Consider the following 24,807-nt stretch of genomic DNA (forward strand, 5'->3'; position numbering starts at 1 on the left):
CTTTAATATCCAGAACCTGAAGATGTGGAGTTTGTGATTCTCCTGAATTAAAGGACTGAGTCAATGGTCATAGGTTATGGTTATCATATTCAGAAAATATTTATTGAGGCTAATATGACTTTTTTCCCCAGCCATCTGGTAAACATATATATTGAACAGAAGACAAATCAAAATCAAGAGGAAAAACTAGGATGACAGGCTGGTGCCCATCTTGATGGATATTTCTGTTGTTTTATGTTTTAATAGCACATACACAGTGCCTTAGACATGAGGCTGTGCTAGGCTAAGAGGAGAGAGCATTGATTTGGAAATGGTGTCTTTATAATAAAGACTCTTCTGGAGAAATATATTGGATTGCTACTGTTTTGCAATGTTTGGACTTGGAGACATCAGACATGAGGGACCACACTTACCTTTAAATATGTGATTAGGGAAGTGGACTTGGCCCAGCGGTTAGGGTGTCCGTACCACATGAGAGGTCTGCGGTTCAAACCCCAGGCCTCCTTAACCCATGTGGAGCTGGCCCATGCGCAGTGCTGATGTGCGCAAGGAGTGCCCTGCCACGCTGGGGTGTCCCCCGCGTAGGGGAGCCCCACGCGCAAGGAGTGTGCCCCCTAAGGAGAGCTGCCTAGTGTGAAAGAAAGTGCAGCCTGCCCAGGAATGGCGCTGCACACACGGAGAGCTGACACAAAAAAAAGAAACACAGATTCCTGTGCCACTGACAACAACAGAAGCAGACAAAGAAGAAGACGCAGCAAATAGACACAGAGAACAGACAACCGGGGGGAGGAGGGGAAGGGGAGAGAAATAAATAAATAAATCTTTTTAAAAATTAAAAAAATAAATATGTGATTAAAGCCCAATTGCCCCAGCCATCTAGGGATTGCAGCCCCATGCCCTTCTACCATTCCTCTACAAAAATGATAGAAGGAAAGGAGGATGAGAGATGAACCTCTCTGGGATGACTTGAAGGAGGAGGAAAGTCAGTGTACCACGAATCATATGACACCCTTATGGCGCTCTGGCCACATCTCCTGCCAGGGTGTCTCTTGCCTGGAAGGAGGGAAATGGGGACCTGGGAGATGTAGTTTCATAGGATCACACAATAGGCAAGCTTCAGCAGGATACAAAAACACTTTCCAAATTGGTGGTCAAATGCTTCCACCATGGACAGCCACTTTGGTGTTTGAATTATCCCTCAACTAATTTCTCTGACTTAGAAAGCCATGTGGGACGTCTGCCTCAACCGAGTTGCAGCTGTGACTGCTCAGAAAGATAGTATTAGGGTCACACTGTCAAGAGAATATCAGAGAACACTCCTGCTAATAGAGGTTGGCAGCAATTCTCAGAAAGCGGAATAGATGAAGTTATCAAGGAAAGAAGAGCTGCTGGAGTAATAGTGCATTAATGGACAGTGATCAGAAAGATGTTTGAATGTCAGTAATTGTCCCTGACTTGCGCATTTTTTTCACATTACATGTTTGTCCTATCTCCCTGATTCCTAGTTTCCTGTCACTTTTCCATATTAAAAATGTCCCCTGTGCAAAACACCTAACCCTTCTCTTTTAGTTTCTGCTTGGCAATTTCCTGCATGATGAATTAACCCAATAGGCATTATTTTTTTAATGTGCAGAGAGCTTTGTAAAGTAATTCAGAGATGAACAAAACACAGATCTACATCTTTTTTTTTTTTTAACCTCCCCCCTTGTTGTTTGTGCTCACTGTCTGCTCTCTGTGTCCATTCACTGTATGTTCTTTCTGTGTCTGCATGTCTTTTTTCTTCTTCTCTTTCTCTTTAGGAGGCACCAGGAACCGATCCCGGGACCTCCAGTGTGGGAGAGAGTCACACAATTGCTTGAGCCACCTCATCTCCCTGGTCTGTTGCGTCTCTCACTGTCTCTCCTCTGCGTCTCCTTTTGTTGTGTCATCTTGCTCTGCCGGCTCTCTGGGGCACAGGCTGCCAGCTCTCCACAGCGTGGGCCAGCTTGTCTTCACCAAAAGGCCCTGGGAATCAAACCGGGGGCCTCCCATATGGTAGATGGGAGCCCAATTGCTTGAGACACAGCCATTTCTCCTACATCTTCACAGAGTAAATAAAATAAGGTAAAAGGTGATACTTCGAGAGAAAAAAAAAATCAAAGAAGTTCAGAGAAAGTCATTCGTTATTCAGTGGGATGATCAAAGAAGGTTTCCTACAGGAAGTGGCCTTTGAAAGTTGAAAGGTTGAGAAGATTTAGAGAAACCGAGCTGGGGAGAAGGATATCCTATTTTCTTCTTCTTTTACTCTGTTCTGGGGAGCCCCACCTTGGGGGCAATATGAGAGTGCCCTGGGGAGGGGGCTTTTAGATCAGAGCCCATCTCGGCTCACAGTCTCACTGCAGTGACTGGAGGCTGAGGCTCTTGTAGCAACTCTTTCAAACCTTGGCCAACGCCTTGCTCTGCCAAGTGGTGGTGGTTACATATGATCTACCATTACCTCCAGGCAAATGGGATTAAAGTGGCTCGTGGTTTGTTAGTGACCACGGCATAGGCTTTTCATGTTCCAGAATGTTAACTTACAAAGCCAGAGAGAGCAGAGGACAGAGATCTCTGTTCTCAAAGTCACTGATACAGTGTTCAAGGGTGAAAACATTTAGTTTGCTATTTGTTCTTTTGACAGCTTGTAAGTGATACCTCAATTAAACTTATTAGTACAATTTACTCAGGGTTATGTGGCACTATGGAGATTACTATGGAGATGTTGAATGGCGTTTGATTAATTATGCTAAGTGACTTGAGGAACACTGATTAGTGGGGATCAAAAACAATCGAGTTAGTTCTTTTGGGTTGTCTAGTTTGGGCAGAAGAGTAACAGACCAAGGGGTGATTAGGGTTTTGAAAACAGTTATTTTTTTGTTTGTTTTTTTTAAGATTTATTCTTAGCCAGATCAGATCCATTTATTTTGAAGTTTTAGAATTTGTTTGATTGTTTTAAAAAATAATTTATTTCCCATTTTACTGATTTGGCAATTCTCCAACCTACTTTAAATGCTATTTCAAATTTTTACTTGTCATCATTATGGAGTAAACGTCCTAAACTGTGTCAAGCAAAGACTTTGAAATTCACAGAAAAAAACTTTTTTTCATTAAGATTTTTTGTTGAAGTATACCACTCATACATGAAAATACATAAACAATAACTGTATAGTAAAAGTTGTGAACTTACAAAACATCAAATATGCGTATTATCATACAGGCTGTCCACACATCACCCCACCACCAACACGTTGCATTACTGTGAAACATTTGTTACAAACTATGAAAAAATGTCATCAAAATATTACTACAGGGAAACGGACTTTGGCCCAGTGGTTAGGGCGTCCGTCTACCACATGGGAGGTCCGCGGTTCAAGCCCCGGGCCTCCCTGACCCGTGTGGAGCTGGCCCGTGCGCAGTGCTGATGCGCACAAGGAGTGCCGTGCCCCACAGGGGTGTCCCCCGCGTAGGGGAACCCCACACGCAAGGAGTGCGCCCGTGAGGAGAGCCGCCCAGCGCGAAGGAGGGAGCAGCCTGCCCAGGAATGGCGCCGCCCACACTTCCCATGCCGCTGACGACAACAGAAGCGGACAAAGAAACAAGACGCAGCAAAAAGACACAGAAAACAGACAACTGGGGGAGGGGAGGGGAATTAAATAAATAAAAAAAATAAATCTTTAAAAAAAAAAAAGAAAATATTACTACAAACTATAGCCAATATCTTACATTTGGTGTATTTTCCCCAAATCCATTTAATTATTAACACCCTTATTAGTATTACATATTTGCTATAGTTCGTGAGAGAATGTTTTCTTATTTGTTCTGTTAACCACAGTCCATCTTCCACCACTGGATTTCCTGTTTTATACAGTCCCATGCCTTGTACAGTCCATTCAAAATGTATACTCAGACTCTCATTTTCATTACAGAATTGTCCTGTCATCTTTGAGAAGGTTTTCATTACTCCAAAAGAAAAAATCTAATACCCTCTTATACTTCCCTATAGTTTCTTAGAACTGATATAGTATCTTTTTTGTAGTTGCTGCAAAAATATTTCAATATTACTGTTAACTATTGTCCATAAGTTACATCAGTTGTAATTTTCTCTTGTATCACCACATTTTGAACAGTTTGTAAAATAACATAATTATATTTGTACTATTAACCACAATCTTCATCCACCATGAAAGCACTATGTTATACAGTCCCTAGATTATTTTCTAGCTTCCTCAGTTGACATTTATGTTCACAGCCTACCCCCTTTCAGCCACAATGACGTTTATAAATCAACAGTGTTAGTTATACTCACTATAATGTGTTATCATCGACTATATTCATTTCCATACTTTTACAATAACCTTTATTAAAAATTCTACACACATTAAGCATCAACTCTCATTCTCCCACCCACATTTCTATCTCCTAGTAACCTATACTGTAGAGTTTACCTCTGTGAGTTTACTCATCGTATTTAATTCAGTTAGTGAGACCATGCAATATTTGTCCTTTTGTGTCTGGCTTATTTCTGTCAACATAATGTCCTCAAGTTTCATCCGTGTTGTCACATGCATCCCGGTTTCTTTTCTTCTTATAAATGAATAGTATTCCATTGTATGTATATACCACATTTTGTTTATCCATTCATCAATTGATGGGCACTTGGGCTGTTAACATATTTTAGCAGTTGAAGAATGCTACTATGACCATTGGTGTGCAAATGTCAGTCTGCATCCTTGCTTTCAGTTCTTCTGAATATATTCCTAGTAACAGGATTGCTGGATCATACAGCAGTTCTCTATGCAGCTTCTTAGGTACTGCCAAACTGTCTTCCACAGAGACTGCACCATTCTACATTCCCACCAGCAGTGAACGAGTGTTCCTATTTCTCCACATCCTCTCCAGCTCTTGTAGTTTTCTGTTTTGTTTTGTTATTAATAATGGCTATCCTATAAGACATGAAGTAGTATCTCATTATAGTTTTGATCTGCATTTCCCTAATAGCTAGTTATGTTGAAATTTTTTCACGTGCTTGTTGCCCGTTTGTATTTGGAAAAATGTCTATTCTAGTCTTTCACCCATTTTTACATTGAATTTTTTGTCTTTTTAGCATTGAATTGTATGATCTCTTTGTATCACATGGATATCAAACCCTTATTGGATATGTGGTTTCTAAATATTTTCTCCCATTGAGTTGGCTGCCTTTTTACTTTCCTGACAAAGTTTTTGAAGAACAAAAGTGTTTAAATTTGAGGAGGTCCCATTTATCCATTTTTTTTCTTTCATTGCTCATGCTTTGAGTGTGAGGTTTAAGTAACTACTGCCACACAAGATCTTGAAGAATGTTTTCCCACATTTTCTCATGAAAAACTTTTTAAGATTTAAAGTTCCCTACCAAAAATGCTTTTATAGCTTCTCAGAGCATACAGGTGTGGTAAAAATTCCTAGCCTGGAATACAAGCTCTCCCGTTTCCCTCCAGTTTGCCACATAACACAATACCCAGCCATACTGAATCATTTGCATTTGGGGCTTTGGTTCATGCTTTCTAACCTGCCTCGCAAACTTCTACTTGTCCTTCGGATACCACTCAAATACTATCTCTGTTATAATGCCTAAGTTAGCATTCTTAGCGTGAGCGAGGAGTTCCTTCCTCTGGGCTCCATAATGTCTTTTGGAATTATTTATATTCACGTCCCATTTGCCCAGTAAACTGTAAAATCCACAAGGGCAAGAGCTTTGTCTTCATCTGTGAAACCCTAGTATCTTCTAGCTTAATGCCTGACGCCTGGTATAATACAATATTTGTGGAGTAACTAAATTATCAAACCAATAAATTGAAACTTACAAAATTATTTCAAAGAAGAATAATCATAACAATATTTCAATTAACTTTATTTTGAAATAGTTACTTTGATTTTAAAATTGTAAAACCTAATATTGCCAAAAAAAAATTTATGGGGAGTGGATGTGGTTCAAGCAATTGGGCACCTGCCTCCCACATGGGAGTTCCTGGGTTCAGTTCCCAGTTCTTCCTAAAGAAGACGAGCAGATGCTGCAACAAGCAGACTCTGTGGAGCCCGCAAGGAGGAGATGCTGCAAGGAGCAGACACTATAAGGATCAGACACTACAACCAGCAGATGCTGCAACCAGCAGACAACACAAACAGCAGGGAGCAGAAGTGACTCCCACATGGGAGGTCTCAGGTTCAGTTCCCTCCTAAAGACAAGCAGACAATGAGCAGACAGATGAAGGAGCCCTCTCGGGGGGAGGGGGAGAATAAAATCAATCTGTCAATAAATACACGTAAAAAAAAAAAAAAAGAAATTATGAGTATACCACTGGAGCACCCTGTCCAAAGGGCAGCTTGTTAATATATATTAAAAGCCTTAGGGAAGTGGATTTAGCTCAACTGACGGAGCATCTGGCTAGTAAGGATTGTTACAGATATTTTTGTTTTGTTTGTTTGTTTGTTTTTCCTGCTCTAATCCATATGTTATTCCTCCATCCTGTGGACCCTGGGATGGTGGTGTCCACTTCACTCTAAATCGAGGGAGGGTTTAGATTCCATGTGGCTGATGGATGCAATTCTCCTGCTTGCAGGTGTAGGCACTCTGGTTCCCTGGTGTGGTGGCTGACCATTTTTACTTCCCTGTTAGCTGACCTGGGTAAGTCCAACAAACCGGAGAGTAGGTGCTGCTGCTCTGCTGAGGCTCAGGGCCCAGCTGGCTCATAGACAGTCCAGAGATTCAAGTCTCCAGAGTATAATTACTTGAATTTTTATATTTTCTCCATGCCCCATTTATTTCTATGGCAGTATTTTGATTATGAAAAACAATTCTTGCCCAATCAGACTCAAAGTCTTATCTCTTCTAGACTTTGAACCCAAAATGTACAGTAATTCATCTCCTTCTTCTGTTTGTAACTTTTTGTACGACTTTGGAAGGCTTTTGGAGGAGATCTAACTTCATATTGCCACTAAGAAACAAGTTTATGCCACAGACACATCTACTCCAGTCACTTCTGAATATGTATCCATTAAAATCCCCAGAGCTGTGCTCATTTTGTTTATATTTGCTCACAAGCATTTACCTACCACCCATTTTCCATAGGACTTAATACCTATTACTCAGTAAATTATAGTTTTCTCCTCTGTCAGCATTTCGTAATCAACTAGTTTATTTTTCTGCTTATCTATAAGTGCAGCAAGACACAATAGTTCATCAATTCCTTACTGTACATATTCTATTACCAGTTCCTATTCTGACTCTAATTTTGTTTTGATGAAAGAACATCTGGTGAGTAAATGGTTTTACCACAAGGTTTCAGTTCCTGGCAATGAAATTCCAGAAGAACATAAAACTATTGTTAGCTGTAAAAATATTTTTCAAACAATACAGAAACACAGTAATAAGTAAAACAGTTTGAGAAATTCTTTTCCAGTTAAATTTTTTCTGTGTATATATTTAAATAAATTACATTGTTTTGTTTCGTTTTGTTCATGTGTTCTGGACTGTCTCTCTATCCATACATATCTACTTTATATATTTTAAATGGCTCTATGGAGTTCCCCTATATGGATATATTATGATTTACTCATTCAATCCCCTTTGATATTTAGATTATTTCCTGTTTTTCTCTTTTACTAACAATGCTAGAGTGAACAACCCCTTGTGTAAATATTTCTGTAGGATAAATTCCCAAGAACATATTCTTTTTATGGGAGCTTGGCCAGACCTCGCCCCCATCTTTGTTGTAGCCTTGTGTAGAAAAGAACTCTTGGTGAATGGTGACTGACCTCTCGTAATGTCACAAATATTAGAAAAGCAACAGTGGAAAGGATGGCATCTGTATTGAGAATGCTGGAAAGGGATCCACGTTCTTTCTTGTCTCTCCCATCTCTCATATTTCTAAAGAATTTTTTAGAAATCACTTTGACCTTTCATATAGTCATTGTTTATGTTTCTCTCTGTTCATTTCAACTTTGTTATATGACATTAGACTACACTAAACTCAAATACTTGGATATGAGAGACAGAAGATATGAGCAAGTTATTTTATGAAATGAATACTTAATGTATTGGAACAGAGATATGCAAAATAACCTTAAACAGATAGAATGATGCTAGGCTTGTTAGATTTGACTGAATGCATGTATTTTATCTACTGATAAGACCCTCCCAATGTGGAAATGGATGCAATTAACCTATTTCAGCTTAATGACAAATTGTCTACCTTCCCTCATCCTGATTCTTTGCTCACCAAACAACATTCTAATTATAACTTGGCTTTTTTTATGGAATGGCCTGCAAAGAGAGCATGAGCTAGAACTCAGAATTTGAACATGGACAAATAAATTGACCTTGTGGTTTTAATATATCAGGCTAGTAAATTTGCTTAATGTTCATCTTCCCCTTTGAAATGGATACCCTCTTGGCATGCTGACAAAATTACCACATGCATGCAAGTCTGGAGACCAGGGTAAAAGCAGCTGGCTCCTCGGCTGCTTTTCCAAATGAAGCACCACATCCTCTGTGTTGTTTTGACTGACATGACTGTTTTTCCCTTCAATTCTATACCTTCACGCAACGTTTTTTGTATGTATGTTTATATATGCTGCAATATAAGCTTTAGGTCTATTATTAATAAATATAAAATATTACATTTAATATCCGTTGTTAAATATTGAGGCTTTTTTTCAATATTTGGATTATAAATAATTCTGCTATAAAATTTTTCCTACAAATAGATTTTTTTTTCTTTTGGACTATTTCTTTAGGAGAAATTCTCAAAATGGGATGATCAGATCATCAGGTTTGCCAAACTGAACCAATTTACCTTTCCACCAATAATGTGGATATATGTTGTTGTTTTTTATTCCCTATGGTTTGCCACCTTGAGTTCTAATATTAAAATATTTGATGGGCGAATTCTATCTAGCATATAAAGAATAAATAATGCCAATCCTGCACAAACTCTTGCATAAAATCTAGGAGGAGGGAACATTTCCTAAATCATTTTTTTGAGGCCACTATAACCCTCATATCCAAACCAAGAAAAGAAAGTGACAAACAAATATCCTGCATTAATTTAGGTGCAAAAAATCCTTAGCAAAATATTAGCAAATCAAATCCAGCAATATAATGTAATATAAAAAGGATGAGAGAGCGTATGTGACTCAAGCGGTTAGTAACTGCTTCCCAAATGGGAGGTCCTGAGTTTGGTCCCTGGTGCCTCCTGAAAAAACAAAGAGTAAACAACAAGCAAACAAATGAAAAAGCAACTGAAAAACCAACTCAAAGGAGCCGATGTGGCTCAGTGGTTGAGCACTGACTTCCCACATGTGAGGTCCCAGGTTCAATCCCCAGCCTCCTGGCAAACAAAGAATGGTGTATTAGTCAGCCAAAGGGGTGCTGATGCAAAATACCAGAAATCAGTTGCTTTTTATAAAGGGTATTTATTTGGGGTAGAAGTTTACATTTACCAGGCCGTAAAGCATAAGTTACTGCCCTCACCAAAGCCTTTTGCCACATGTTGGAGTAAGATGTCTGCCGATATCTGCCAGGGTTCAAGCTTCTTGGTTTCCTTTCTTCCCAGGGTTTATTTCTCTCTGGGCTCAGCTCCTCTGTTTTCTCCATAAGGTTGAGTTTAGGCTGTGAGGCTCTCTAGGCTTTGAATCTCTCCACAAGGCCAGCTGTGGACTATCAGGTGACCGTCTCTGTCTCTCTTGGGGCCTTTTCTCTTTCCTCATGACCTAGCTCCTCTGTGTGCTTACTTACCTGGTCTCCAGCTCAACACTACAGCATCAAAAACTCCAACTCTGTCCTTTGCCATCTTTTATCTGTGAGTCCCCACCCACCAAGGGACGGGGACTCAACATCCTACTGACATGGCCCAATCAAAGCCCTAATCATAATTTAATCATGCCCAGGTACAGACCAGTTTACAAACATAATCCAACATCTATTTTTGGAATTCATGAACCATATCAAACTGCTACAGATGGTATACTGTTATTTCTTAATTTATTGATATTTTGGGGAATTATCTATAGACTTACTTTCTACTATGATAGATGAGGATTTAGTACTCTTATACCATTATCTCTTCTTCTTGCCTTCACATCCCCCCAAATAGTTATATTAAAATTTTTATTCATTCAACATTCACTGTTCCTACTATTCGGACTACATAAATATTACTTATAGGCAAGCATTATACTATACTATGGTCATTTCATTTTGTACTTTGTTTTTCCTCAACTTAATACATGCTTTGTTTTTAAAATTTGCTTAATATATATTTTTTTAAGATTTATTTTTTTATTTATTTCTCTCCCCTCCCCCCCCCTCCATTGTCTGCTGTCTGTGTCCATTTGCTGTGTGTTCTTCTGTGTCCACTTGTATTCTTGTCAGTGGCACCAGAAATCTGCATCTCTTTTTTGTTGCATCATCTTGCTGCATCAGCTCTCCATGTGTGCAGTGCCACTCCTGAGCAGGCTGTGCTTTTTTTGTGCGGGGCAGCTCTCCTTGCAAGGTGTAGTCCTTGCTCATGGGGCTCCCCTACACGGGGGACACCCTGCATGGCAGGGCCCTCCTTGCATGCACCAGCACTGCGCATGGGCCAGCTTACCACATGGGTCAGGAGGCTTTGGATTTGAACCCTGGACCTCTCATGTGGTAGACAGACGCTCTTATCAGTTGAGCCAAATCTGCTTCCCTTAATATTCTTTTATTGCTAATTTTTCCCACTCTTTTTATAGCATCTCAATATACTTTCCACAAGGATAATGTATCAGGATTCTCTAGGGAAATATATATATATATATATATTTTTTTATACAGACTATATATATATATATACACACACACACACATAAACACACACATACAGAGCACACACACACGTGTGTGTGTGTGTGTGTGTGTGTATATATACACACAGAGTGAGAGATGTATTATAGGAATTGTCTTGTGCAACCATGGGATTGGAAGTCTGAATTCCATAGGGCATGTTGCAAGCTGGAAATTTTTTAAAAGATAATTCTGAAATCCAGGACATCCAATCTCTGTAGGGTAGACTGCAAGCTGGGAAGTCTGATAACAATGAACTTGAATTCCCCAGGAGAAATGAGCTGGCTAAAGAAGAGGCAGAAATTTTTCTTTCTGACTTCTGAAATCCTCACTTCTCCCTTTAGGACCTACTGTTTAGATAATGACACTCCTCTCACTATTGAGGCAATTTCCTTTGTTGATTGTAGATGCAATCAACTGACTAATTATGTAAATTCATCTATGAAATGCCCTCATAGTAACAATATAAAGCCCTTGTTTTCTTTCTTTTTTTTTTTTTTTAAGATTTATTTATTTCTCTCCCCTTCCCCCCCACCCCGGTTGTCTGTTCTCTGTGTATATTTGCTGTGTCTTCTTTGTCCGCTTCTCTTGTCAGCGGCACAGGAATCTGTGTTTCTTTTGTTGCGTCATCTTGCTGTGTCAGCGCTCCGTGTGTGCGGCGCCATTCCTGGGCAGGCTGCACTTTCTTTCGTGCTGGGCGGCTCTCCTTACGGGGCACACTCCTTGCGTGTGGGCTCCCCTACGCAGGGGACACCCCTGCGTGTCAGGGCACTCCTTGCACTCATCAGCACTGCGCGTGGGCCAGCTCCACACAGGTCAAGGAGGCCCGGGGTTTGAACCGCGGACCTCCCATGTCGTAGACGGACGCCCTAACCACTGGGCCAAGTCCGCCGCCAAGCCCGTGTTTTCTTGACCAAACAACTGGACAATGGAACTTAGCCAAGCCGACAAATGAAATTAACCATCTCACATAATCACAGCAGGTAATCTATTTGTTCTGTTTTTCTCTTGCTGATGTTCTGCCTTTAGACCCCCATTCTCCTTCTGCCTGGCTTGTTGTATTCTCACCTGTGTCCAGCAGTCATCCTTGGTATTCCCTCTGTATTTCCCAATGGTTGGATTCATTGCTTCCTAGATCTCCCGGCTTTCTCTTTTTACTGTTTACTTACTTATTTTGGTGTTACACGCCTTAAATTGATTTTAAAAATGGTACAGTCATGCAGAAATGTAGACCACAGACATTTCTAAGGATCCAGGAAACCCCCATCCCCACTGCAGTTGGGGGCCCATTAAGTTCCTGAGGGTGGAACAAAATTCCCAGAGCAGACAAGAAGAATACTGTGAGGTCGCACTGGTGGAGGACTTGGGACTGCACCCCATCCCATCCTTTCGCACTGGTGGAAGATGAATTCTAGTTTACCCTAGAAGGACTTCCTCAGCTGAGTCGAGAGATAGCCCAGTGGACTCTGAGGGAACAGCTGTAGCTCTCCATGAGGCAACTGATCTTAGGAAGGCCCTGAGAAAGATGACTTGACTAGCCACAGAATGAAGATGAGCTTTCCTGAGCCCTTTCCACCTTGGTTTGGGATACAAAGTAAAAGGGGTGTCCTGTTTCTAGGGCCTGGGAAGCTGACATTTTTCAGGAGTAGAGATCCCACCTGACTTCGCCCAGCTGGCTCAGAGCCCAAGAGGCTGGGCTCGATCCTGTCCAGCACCTTCTGAGCACCATTTACTGGGAAGAGGAACTGGGGAGGTTTTTCTAAAATTCAATCCCCTAATCTCAAGGTAGTGAGGAAGGTTGGGCCCTAGAGCAAACCAAACCCCTTCTTTCCTCACAGGTTAAGGTTGAGCTTATTTATGTTTCCTGTGAAGGGAGAGCTGGTCTTGAGCTAGAATGCCAATGGGCTCTTTTTTTTTTTTTAAGAGAAATTTCGCTGCTTTTTTTTAAAAAAATTATTTTTTATTTCTCTCCCCTTCCCTGTCCACCCCACCCCCAGTTGTCTGCTCTCTGTGTTCATTCACTGTATATGTTCTTCTCTGTCCACTTGGATTCTTGTCAGCGGCACCCGGAATCTGTGTTTCTTTTTGTTGCATCATCTTTCTGCGTAAGCATGTGTGTGGTGCCACTCCTGGGCAGGCTGCACTTTTTTTGCACCAGGTAGCTCTCCTTACAGGGCGCATTCCTTGTGCGTGGGGCTCCCCTATGCAGGGGACACCACTGCATGGCACAACACTCCTTGTGCTCATCAGCACTGCGCATGGCCCAGCTCATCACACACAGGTCAGGAGGCCCTGGGTTTGAACCCTGGACCTCCCATGTGGTAGGTGGATGTTCTATCCATTGAGCCAAATCCACTTCCCACCAATGGGCTCTTAAAGGCAGTAAGAAGTGAGGAAGGGAAATGGAGTTTGGCCCAGTGGTTAGGGCGTCCGTCTACCACATGGGAGGTCCACGGTTCAAGACCCGGGCCTCCTTGACCCGTGTGGAGCTGGCCCATGCGCAGTGCTGATGCGTGCAAGGAGTGCCCTGCCACGCAGGGGTGTCCCATGCGCAAGGAGTGTGCCCCTAAGGAGAGCCGCCCAGCGCGAAAGAAAGTGCAGCCTGCCCAGGAATGGCGCCGCCCACACTTCCCGTGCTGCTGCCGGACAACAGAAGCGGACAAAGAAACAAGACGCAGCAAAGAGACACAGAGAACAGACAACCGGGGGAGGGGAGGGGAATTAAATAAATAAAAATAAATCTTTAAAAAAAAAAAAAAGAAGTGAGGAAGATCTCTTCTCTTCCTCACTGTTCCAAGCCTTCCCTTCCTGCTCCCGAGCTCAGCCTTGACTATCATTTGCCACCAATATGGAAAGAAACCATTTAAAGTGCGGAGAGTTCCTAAACTTTTCCAGAGTAGGCTATGGCTTTAAGCAGACCTAGAATATTTGCTCTTGCCTGAGGGATTTGGCCAGTCACCCAGGCTCTCCCGGAGCTTTTAAGTTTGTTTATTAACTAATTTCACATTTTAAAGATGGTATGAGGAGAGGGCCTGGTGATGACAACCCTCCACATGCCTGGCTCTTGAGTCATACCGTTCCAATCTGGACTGGCTGCTTTCTATGCCTGGAATGCAGTTATCATCTTGTAAACTCCCTTCACCATCTTCCTAGAGATTCCCATTGCTTCCCTCTTGGACGGGGTCTCCAGTTTTCTCGATATCATGCCATCACTTTCTTTAGTTCACTTCTTTTGAAGCACCCTCCAGGGACTTTCTGAGAAAGGGTGTGTGAGAGCTAAAAATATTGAGAACTCATATGTTTAACAAGTCTTTATTTTACCCTCATACTTGATTAATGTTTTGTTTGGGCATGGAGTTGTGTGTGTGTGTGTGTGTGGTTTTTTGTTGTTGTTGAAAATAATTTTCCTTCAAAATACTGAAGGGACTTGAATGATCTTCTAGTGCATTCCATCTTCAAGTGCTATTAAGAATCCAGAGCCTCAACAGACTTCAGCTCCTACACTTTGATTTATTGGACTGACCCCACTCAGCTAACATGGAGTTGAAGGTCAACCACCACACCATGGAGCCTAGAGTGCCTACAGCTGAAAGCAGGAGGACTGCATCCAGTATCCATGTGGAATCTAAGCCCCCACTTGACATAGATGTGCAATGGACACAACCAATCCAATGTCCACAGAGAAAATGTGGAATGGGTGTGGGAAGGGTAGCCATGGGGGCTGCTGGGTTTGGGGAATGGGAAGAGATGAGATGTGGAGGCGTTTTCGGGACGTGGAGTTGTCCTGGGTGGTGCTTCACGGACAATTACAGGACATTGTAGACCCCCCCAGGGCCCACTGGATGGAACGGGGGAGAGTGTGGGCTATGATGTGGACCATTGACTATGGGGTGCAGTGATGTTCAGAGATGTACTTACTGGGTGCAATGGATGTCTCACGATGATGGGAGAGAGTGTTGCTGTGGGGGGAGTGGGGGGTGGGGGCGGTGGGGTTGATTGGGACCTCGTATTTTTTGAATGTAATTCGTAAAAATAAATAATTTTAATTAGAATAAATAAATAAATAAATAAATAAATAAATAATTCTGAAACCATTCTAATTCTTTCTCTTTAGTACAGTCCTGTTTCATTTTTTATTTTTGGATTATGGTAGAATCTTCTCTTTCATCCTGAATTGTGGCACTTTTTAAGCACTTCCTTTCTTTCTGAAACAACAATATGTTCAAGGCTCATTTTGGTTTTTCCTACCTCAACCCTGCAATCAACTGTTTCTCCAAAGAACTCTGGTTCTTTTTAGTGGAGAAGGCTATTTAGCTACTAAGATCGCAGCTGTAGGTGAGCTCACTGCTATTAGGTGTTGCTGCTTCTGGGTCCTCTCAGTGGACAGAGCTAGGGAACTTTCCAAGCCTCTTATAACCCAACACCACAGGATATGTTCTATTTTTCTCCCCTTCATATTTGTAACTGCCTTCTCTAACAGTGAATAATTATTTACTCCTATTATTACCTCAGAGCGCTGCAGCTAAAGAGATCTTAGAGATAGAGTCTGAGGATCCCACCTTCCAGATGAAGAAACTGAGCAATAAATAAAGTAATAGTATAAAATGTAATGAAATAAATAGTGAAGCAAGTAGACAGCCCAAGACACGAGATAGTTAGTGTAGTTTTTTCATTTGAGAATTGTATGATAATATGCTCAGCATTAGAGGAACATTACTAATATGCCATTAATGTTTTTTAAGGCATTTATTATGCTAACATTTATATAACATAACATTTCCCATTTTAACCACCTTCAAGTATGTCATTTATTTTTAAACTCTTCTTCCATAATTTCTTGTAAAGAATGTTTTTGGGGACTGAAGTTACCTGGCACTGATAACCTAGTATTAATATTTTATTCACTGAATAATCAAAAAATTTTTTTTCTCCTGGACAAAAAGTGGAAATTCAGAGAGAGCATTCTCCCTGAAATGTCCTCTTTTTAAAAGTTGTATTTTTCCGGACCTGTTCTTTCTGTACAGGGCGGTTTTCCCACTATTTGTGCGTAAATTCCACTAGTGCAAGGAAGAGAATTTGGAGAGAAGCTACTTCCAACTCAGTGACAGAGCCCTGGTCCAGAAATGTCCCAGCTATTCTTCCTGGAGGCGACCTCTTCATTTTCCTCCGCATTGTCCCACCTCCCTGTTCAAGTGTCCTTGGGGCTGCTTCAAAGGATTTCCTGGACGTCTGGTCTATGACAACAGTGGCCTCATGTCTTCTCCCAACAGCTGGAAGTGAATTTTTTCAGTGACCTTAACAACACTATTCAAGAATTTCCTCCTTGGCTTACTTGTTAGTTCTTCCTGAGGACCATAACAAGGTCAAGGACAGTAAGTCAGGGTGGTGGTGGTGGGAGCATCTAAATGCACTCTGTAATCCACTTCACTCATTACCTAATCTTTTTTAAATGCTGCCCAACCCTTCCCACAGAGGTACCTTTTTCTAATTTGCACAAAGGACCTGCTGGGGCCACTGGTTGCCCTTGTTATTTAAGCTTGGATCCAGGGAAGAAGTGTGGAGAGTGGCAGGGAGTTTAGGTGCTGTGAGGGGCAGAAAGCTGTGCATAGGAAGCAGCTGGCTGCCAGAGAGGAGCATTGTGGGGAAAGACTAAGGTGCCTGTCTGGGTATTTAATTGTTATAAATTTTCATTACTTGGTATACAATGTAACCATTTCCCTATTTCAGCAAAATCTTCATTACTTTATTTTTTTTTAAATGTTGGCTAAACAGTCTTGGAGAGACGATGTATGGCTATTGTGCCCTCACATAGAAGATAAGTCCTGCTTCAAGGCTGTCAGTTTGGGGTAACTTGGAAAAATGTATCTCTATTATGCTGTATACTAACTTTACATCCCCAAAAGTTCCTTATAGAAATGGAGCTGTTTTACCAGGCAAATGTTTGAGGTAGGTAGTTATAAATAATCAGTTAAATTCCTATGGATTTTCATAATCCCTCCTTATGGAAGTATGTATTAACATTTTATTAACTTGCGGACCCTAGAATTCAGCTGTGTGCTAATTTCGGGTTCTTTGCACTTTGTACCCATGTAATGACTGCCAGTGAGTTACTTGGCTTTATGTGTCCCCTAGGATTTTTCATGACTTAAGCCTGTCTTGGTTTCCTCCTTTTCCTCTCTGAACCTGAACTCCATGGCTACACTAAAGTTTGTGTTTGTGCTGCTTTTTTATTTTTAATAGGGTACCAGAACATCTCGTGAAGAGCATAACTTGGCAGACACTGCAAGCTGTAAATTTTTGCCATAAACACAATGTAAGTATTATGATCTCCCTTGGAAAATCAGAAGGCTGTTCTTAAACTGAGGTGTAGTATTTACACAATGTTTATATTATGCTTCTGTGATATAATTTTTATCCAAATCTTCAGAAGCCTGATTGGGGTAGGTAGAGTCTAAAAAGGCCAACCCAGCTACCTCAGGTTATATGAAAAATACATTTCTATGGTTTTGTGAAACTAGTAGTATATTTAAAATACAATCCCATTCACCTGGAGTCTGTATTGGCCTGGTACCTCCAAAAAGGCCCAGGTAACTCATGCCTGTTTAGTTACAGTAAGAGGAGTCCCAAGTATGGTTGCAGTTAGAGGAGTCCCAAGTATGGTGCACTAGTGCTGGCATATGAGCACCAAGTCTAGACTGAAGAGCTCAGTGGAATCCTCTGAAACCTCCAGCCACAACCATCCTGGCCAGAGGAGGCACAGTGCCCTGCTGTCCAGGTGGCATGATTTCACAGATGCTGGGAAGCCTGCTGCTCCCTCAAATCCTAACATGACCCTCTCCTTGCACATAGAAAGTGGGTTCCAAAGTTAGCGCTTCATTTTTGCCAGGAAGGCAATTTGACTGCAATATGTTATCCCACCAAGCGCCAGGGGCCGGTTAGCCAGTAGGGCTGAATACCCTTCCTAGTGCTATTCCCAGTGATTTCTCCTGAGGCTGCATTTCCAGAAGGAGAATATATGAGAGTAGCCTGCACTTCTTCCCACTGCACCTTCACTGAGGCTTCAAATACTTGTCAAAAAGCATGTACACCAAGGAGGCAACACGTTATATTGCTAATTACTGTGAATAAGGGTTAGCAGTTTCCTGAGAACAGGTTTTAGGATGGAGGTGCCAGGGAAACACTAACAACCAAAGTAAAAATGCATAGTCCAGTTTCCTGGAGAGCCCAGCTCTGGTTGGCATCCTGTGCTTGTCTGATGGGGAAGGGTACAGAAACTTGTAAAGAATTCCTGGCACAGGATGGGGGCACATTCTTGCTTACAAGTACTTCTGACCATAATGGCATCCGATATTCACAGGTGTTCTCATTTATAGCAATGTGTGAACCCAGTGGTAATTGAGTAGAGATCTCAGAGCCATTAATGGCTAAAATAGATTATGATAAAATAATTAAGAAGTTGCCTCCCAGAAGATCTGCCAGAATAATAAATACCTGTGAGGAAACATTGGTGCTGACCCCGACCCTTTGCGTGAGCACAAGGCCAGACTCAAGAAGAGCCCCACGTGCCCGCCCCAAATTCCACAAAGGCAAGAATAAGCGCGGGGTTGCAGGCTGTGGGCCAGAGGGTCTCTCAGGCTTCAGGCATATCCAACATTCTCCTCCAGAAAGGAAACCCCTTGGGAGAGGGGAAGATGATTAGGAACCCGCTATTTGGACCCAACTGTTGTTTTTTATGTATTTGTTAATAAAATTATTGATTTCTTCTTTGCCATTTAATTTTTTTAAAAAAGATCACGTGACGATTCTTAAGCGTTCCCTGCAACATCACCCTGCTAAAGAACGGCCGCTGTGGTCTGGAAACCACGAGTGATTTGAGTCTAAATGACTGTACAGCGGCCACATCCCGTGGGGCGGATGTAGCGCTGAGCCCTTGACTGTGGGACTGAGCTGACACCTAGTGACTCTCCCCGGAGAGGGGTTGGGGGAGGGGGCACTTCTGTTTATCTCATCAGGGCGAACGTCAGAGCTGGAAGGGAGATCTCCTGGCCCCGCGGGTGGTTCCCGCCCTTCTCTTCCCCAGTTTATCTCAGCAGGCCCAGGGCTTGTCCTGTTTACCAGGCACTGTGTTCTCTTCTCAAACCACCAGGTAGTGAATTCTGCTTAGGCACCACCTTGCAGCTCCTGTAACAGTGTTGCAGGTTTCACCCACAGCCTTTTAGCAGTTTTCCCTTTGGCCTAGGGCAGCCAGATTAAATACAGGACTCCCAGTTAAATTTTAATTTCAGATACACAATGAATAATTTTTTAAAAGTATAAGAATGTCCCTAATAAGTATGTCCCAAATTCTGCATGGGACATACTAACACTAAAAGTTATTTGTTGTTTATCCGAAATTCAGATTTAAGAGGACATCCTATATTGGTATCTGATAAATCTGGCAACCCTACTTCACCTTCTCCTTTCAACTTCCTGGTCCTTTTGGTCAGAATTTGGGGGTGATTCAGGCCGTGAGAAGTCTGATACTAGATTTATTTTAGGTTGCTACTTTACTTATCCAAAAGGCCAAGAAAGAGTCAAAACAGGTTTTCAAATATTTGCTAAGTATTCCTATGTTTTATTTATCTTACATATTATAGATGCTCCTTACTGATCTGTTTTTGTTTTATTTTTTGTGACTAGTGCATACATAGAGATGTGAAGCCAGAAAATATCCTTATCACAAAACATTCAGTGATTAAACTCTGTGACTTTGGATTTGCTCGGCTTTTGAGTGAGTATCGAAATTGTCTTTAAGCTAAGTGTAAAAGATGGAAAGGAGCAAAATACTACAGAAAGGTAATCCTTATATATGTAAGGCATAATCTTACTATGAATTATAATTCTATAATTACTGAAAACGTGTCGTCACAAACAAGGATTTAAAAATATATGCTTTATATAAATTATACCACAGTAAAGTTGATATTAACAAGTTATGTTACCGTTCTTGTTTTGTTTTGTTTTACCATTTTTTTGTTGAAATAGTACTTTTCAGAAATTCAGAAGAGTGGTTCTCAACCTTGGCTGCAGATAAAAATTATCTGGAGAACTTTTAAAACTATTCCCTTCAGGCCCTCCCCCAGGAATTCTGGTTTAATTGGATGGAAATTGGCCCAAGCATCAGTATCTTTAAAAATACTATATTCCAAGTAATTTCATTGTGCAACTAGCATTGAGAGCCATTGATGTGGAAAACTCATAAGATTGGGCACAATCTTGACTTCTTAGGAATTCCGCTCCCAGTTTTGATTCTAGACTTCCCTGCTCTTTCTGTTTTCCATGCTCCATCCTTGGCCAGCTGGACCGAGTGACTACTACACGGATTATGTGGCTACCAGGTGGTACCGCTCCCCCGAACTGTTAGTGGGGGACACTCAGTATGGCCCCCCAGTGGATGTTTGGGCAATCGGCTGTGTCTTTGCTGAGCTGCTGTCAGGCTTGCCCCTGTGGCCAGGAAAATCTGACGTGGATCAGCTCTATCTGATTAGGAAAACCTTGGGTAAGTCATGTTCTTGTCCTGCTTATGGGGGAACTGAATGTTTTTATCCAAGACAGCGCAGAACAGAGCCCAAGTTCCTAGTTTCATCTCACACCCTTTCACAATTAGGAAGGTCTTTACCAGAAACTCTGGAAGACTCATTAAAACAGCTCCAATAAAGGCGTCCACATTTGCTTTAATAAAAATAACTAACAATTGTTGAGTACTTACTAAGTGCTCAAAAGACATAGGATTCTCTCTTCAGCATAATTTGGATCAGGTTATACTCTGAATAATAATAGCAGTAATAAAAACTTATATTTCTCTAAGGCCTGAACTGTTTACAGAATGATTTCATGTTCTACTTCATTTCTTATGATGTGGTGATTCATTCCTTGTATGTTTTTGACTCCAGCCTGCTAGGATGAGCTGGATTATAGACTATAGAGGAGAATTCTCAACCCTTGAAGTGTCGGGAAGAATGGCTGGTTTCTTCTAAAATGTCACTCTTTTTGCCTTGCTTTCCCACCCCAATGCCTTGTCCTTTTTCTCTTACCTTACCTGATGGGAGGGGGGAAAGGGGAAGAGAGACAGATGAAAAGTTTCCACGAGTAGTGATTGCCTTCTTCAAAAGTCAGAGAGTTTAGACACTACCCTTCTCCTCACCCCCCCATTTAAAGCAAACTCTTCCTCCTCTAAACTCTTGTAGCACCTGCTATCACTGTGCCTTGGCTTGTATTCTTAGCTTCCAGAGACACTATGATATCATGTCTTAGATTTCAGTTTATCCTCCACTGAGGTTTGCACAGAGTAGACAGTAACTATTTGCTGATAGTTTGGTTTTGTTCAGGGAAGTATAAAGGACTGTGTAGCCCTTCCAGGGGCACTCAGTCTCCCTTTAGTGTTTCCACCAGCGATTTCAGGGTCTGTCCCCTACCCCCGTGTTTCCCCCTCCAGGGATCTGATCAAACAGCGATCTGTTCAGGTCCAGGGAACTGTGTTCAGGATGAGGTCACTGAGAACTAGGGCAAGGCATTCACAGTATTTTTTGGTTGCTTATCCAAAATGGGGTGTGGCACAGCAGCTTTTGGATTTGAGAGATAAAGTTCCCAAACAAACTGGTAAAATTAGATAACTCGATACCCTGGAGTAGGAACTCCAGCTCGGTCCAATGGCAGAATGTGCAGAGGCCCTGGCCGGGAGGTTCTTGTTTACCACTGTGCTCTGGGAAGCGGGCCTGGCCCGCCCCATGGGAGCCCTTCGAGCATCTTCTTATGTTCTCTGCAAAATGCCTCTTCAAGTGCCACGTCCCTAGGATTTTACACAGGGGCCATTTTAGCTGATTTGGTTGAAACGTAGGCAGGATGAGGTTCACATCCTCTGTACATTCCCCAGAATGGAAATGCTTCTCCTTTTGTTGTATGACTTCATATCCTAAGTGCTTCTAAACAGCAGGTGAAATGGAATTTCCAAGTGACCACTAGGAGGCAAACAAGAAAAGATGGTTCCAATTTGAAAATGTATTCCTTCTAGCTTGAAAACCTTCCATGATTTGCTCACTTGTTCTCTCCTCCCCCTCCCTCCTTTCCTCCTTCCTTCCTTCCCTCCTTTCTTTTTTCCTTCCTTCCATCCTTCCCCCTCCCTCCCTCCCTTTCTTCCTTCCAGTGCCTACTCTGTGTCGCACAATTCTAAGTGCTAAGCCAATACACTCTACTTATCTTGTCCCATCAAGATTCAGTTAACACTATTTTCATTCATAATCATTGTACTTTTTTAAAAGATTTTTTTATTTTATTTATTTCTCTCCCCCCCCGCCCACCCCAGTTGTCTCTTCTCTGTGTCCATTTGCTGTGTGTTCTTCTTTTTGTTCACTTCTGTTGTTGTCAGCAGCATGGGAATCTGTGTTTCTTTTTTGTTGTTGTTGTTGTGTCATCTTGCTGTGTCAGCTCTCCATGTGTGCGGTGCCATTCTTGGGCAGGCTGCGCTTTCTTTTGCACTGGGCGGCTCTCCTTATGGGGCGCACTCCTTGGGCGTGGGGCTCCCCTACGCAGGGGACACCCCTGCATGGCAGGGCACTCCTTGCGCACATCAGTACTGCACATGGGCCTGCTCCACACAGGTCAAGGAGGCCCGGGGTTTGAACTGCGGACCTCCCATGTGGTAGACGGACACCCTATCCACTGAGCCAAGTCCGCTTCCCCATAATCATTGTACTTTTGCTCTGAAAAGATCGGCTGTTATTTTTGTATTTCTGAGTTTTTTGGCTTAGATTCCTCAAATAAATTTTAAGCCCTAGAAGGGCGACAACCTCGTTCCCTTCGGTTTCTGTTGCACGCCTCCAGTGTGCCGAGCTTTGTTCACTGTAGGGCTCCTCAAGGCTTGATGGCTTCTGGGATGCCTTTCCCTCTGAGCAGATGAGAGAACTGCAGCCATAGGTGTGTGCACGAACAGACACAGCATCTGGAACCATGTCAGTGTCTGCTAACTAACCTCATTTTATTTCCTTCTTTATTCTTGTGCAAAGGAGATCTCATTCCTAGGCACCAGCAGGTATTTAGCACGAATCAGTACTTCAGTGGTGTGAAAATTCCAGACCCCGAAGATATGGTGAGTGACCAGAGTGCTTAAGTGGTGAAGGTTCTGCTTACATGCTGGGTGGCAGGACTGGCCAGGCCAGGCACCTGGGGTTTGGTGGTTGCTCACCTGCCTAAGCCCCATGGCCACCCTGTGCTAGAAGGTCAGTCTAAGGATGAAAAAGAAATTCTGGGCAAGTTGACTAGCAAGCCCCTGGCCGTCAGTGCTAATTGAGATGCTGCTGCTAAGGTTCAGCCAGCACCATGGACAGGAAAGCCTACACCTGCCCTTCATCATTTGCAGCAATTGAACTGAGGTAGCTCAGAGTAAATCAACCTTTAGACAGTGACCCATGAAGGAAAAGTTAACTCTTCTTGCCCACCAATGCCTAAATCCTCTGCTCTAAAGTGCTTTCACTGCCCAAACCATGGGTCAAAACCTGATGAGTTGGCTTGGTCAGCCTTATACTGGTGCCTGTTCTCTGTGAACAATGTATGGAAAATGAAAAATGAAAAAATGCCGATGCCCTTAACTCATTTCTAACAATTTATCACAATGAAATCATTAGACAAGGGCATAAAGATGTAGCAATATTTAATAGATAGAATTTCCTTGAGTATTCCACCAGTAGGGGATTAATTATTATACGTTGTCGTACATCCTTATAGTAGAAAGACTACATAAGCATTAAAAAATAATGACGGAAGCAGACATGGCTCAACAGATAGAGCATCCGCCTACCATATGGAGGTCCAGGGTTCAAACCCAGGGCCTCCTGGCCCTTGTGGTGAGATGGCCCATGAGTGGCACTGCCACACACAAGGAGTACTCTGCCATGTAGGGGAGTACCCCTTGTAGGGGAGCCCCACGCAAAAGGTGTGCACCCCACAGTTAGCCGCCCCATGTGAAAAAGAGCACAGTTAGCCCAGGAGTGGCACTACATACATGGAGAGCTGACGCAGCAAGATGATACAATGAAAAGAGACACAGATTCCTGGTGTCATTGAAAATGCAAGACAGCACAGAAGAACACACAGCAAATGGGCACAGAGAGCAGACAACAGAGGTGGGGGAGTAAATAATAAAATAAACCTTAAAAAGAAAAATGAGAGGAGGCAACAAGCAAGATGGTGGTGGAGTAGGGAGTTCCTAGAGTCAGCTCCTGCTACAGGGCAGTTAGTAATCACCCAGAGCTCCCTGGAGCTAGCTGAAGCACCTCTTTGGAGGCTCCAGGGGACCAGAAGAGCATCCTGCAACATCCTTGAAGGAATGGAAGGAGGAGACTAACTATCTGCAGAGAAGATTTGTAAGTAGAGAACTCCACATCACAGAGGCCAGCGCCCATCCTCCACTGGAGGCACAAGCTGCCTCGGGAGCTATTCCACAGCTGGAATTGAAAGCTCCACTTCCCCAAAATGGGTGAGGAAGAGACAGTTAGGCACCAACTTCAGCTACTGATAAGTAAATTCAGCGGGTTAAAGTATAATCCTGAGAACGCTGATGTTTGAACTTGTCCAAGTCAGAAAGAGGCCAGTAGCTGCCATCTTAACTCCATGCCTGGCACGAAGGAAAGCGGGTGGATTGAAAATCACAGCACTGGAGGGGACCGGCTTCTTTCCATCCAGATCAGAGTGCAGCTCTTGCCTAGGCCCAGTGCCACCTCCGGCAGGGAGGAAGCTGGGGGACCTGAGCCTCTCCAGGAGATTACTGGCCAAGCTGTGGAGGCCGGTGATTATCCTACATTGGCAGTGCAAGCCGCCCCAGGAGCAATTCTGTGGCTAGAATTTGAAGCTCCATTTCCCAAAAACGGGAGGAAGAGACGGTTGGCCACCGATTTCAGCTACTGATTCAG

General features: G+C 42.5%; 1 protein-coding gene across 2 annotated transcripts in view; it reads left to right on the forward strand.

The window, feature by feature from the left end:
* CDKL1 (cyclin dependent kinase like 1) overlaps positions 1-24,807 on the forward strand; it is a 93,679-nt gene that overhangs the window by 46,206 nt on the left and 22,666 nt on the right. For both annotated transcript variants that reach the window (XM_071213937.1, XM_058293448.2), the window contains 4 exons: positions 17,105-17,177; positions 19,544-19,634; positions 20,202-20,402; positions 22,906-22,988. In XM_071213937.1, coding sequence (XP_071070038.1) covers positions 17,105-17,177; positions 19,544-19,634; positions 20,202-20,402; positions 22,906-22,988 — 448 coding nt within the window. The remainder of the gene's footprint in view (positions 1-17,104; positions 17,178-19,543; positions 19,635-20,201; positions 20,403-22,905; positions 22,989-24,807) is intronic.

This window comes from Dasypus novemcinctus, chromosome 3 (assembly GCF_030445035.2).
Source record: "Dasypus novemcinctus isolate mDasNov1 chromosome 3, mDasNov1.1.hap2, whole genome shotgun sequence".
Lineage (NCBI taxonomy): Eukaryota > Metazoa > Chordata > Mammalia > Cingulata > Dasypodidae > Dasypus > Dasypus novemcinctus.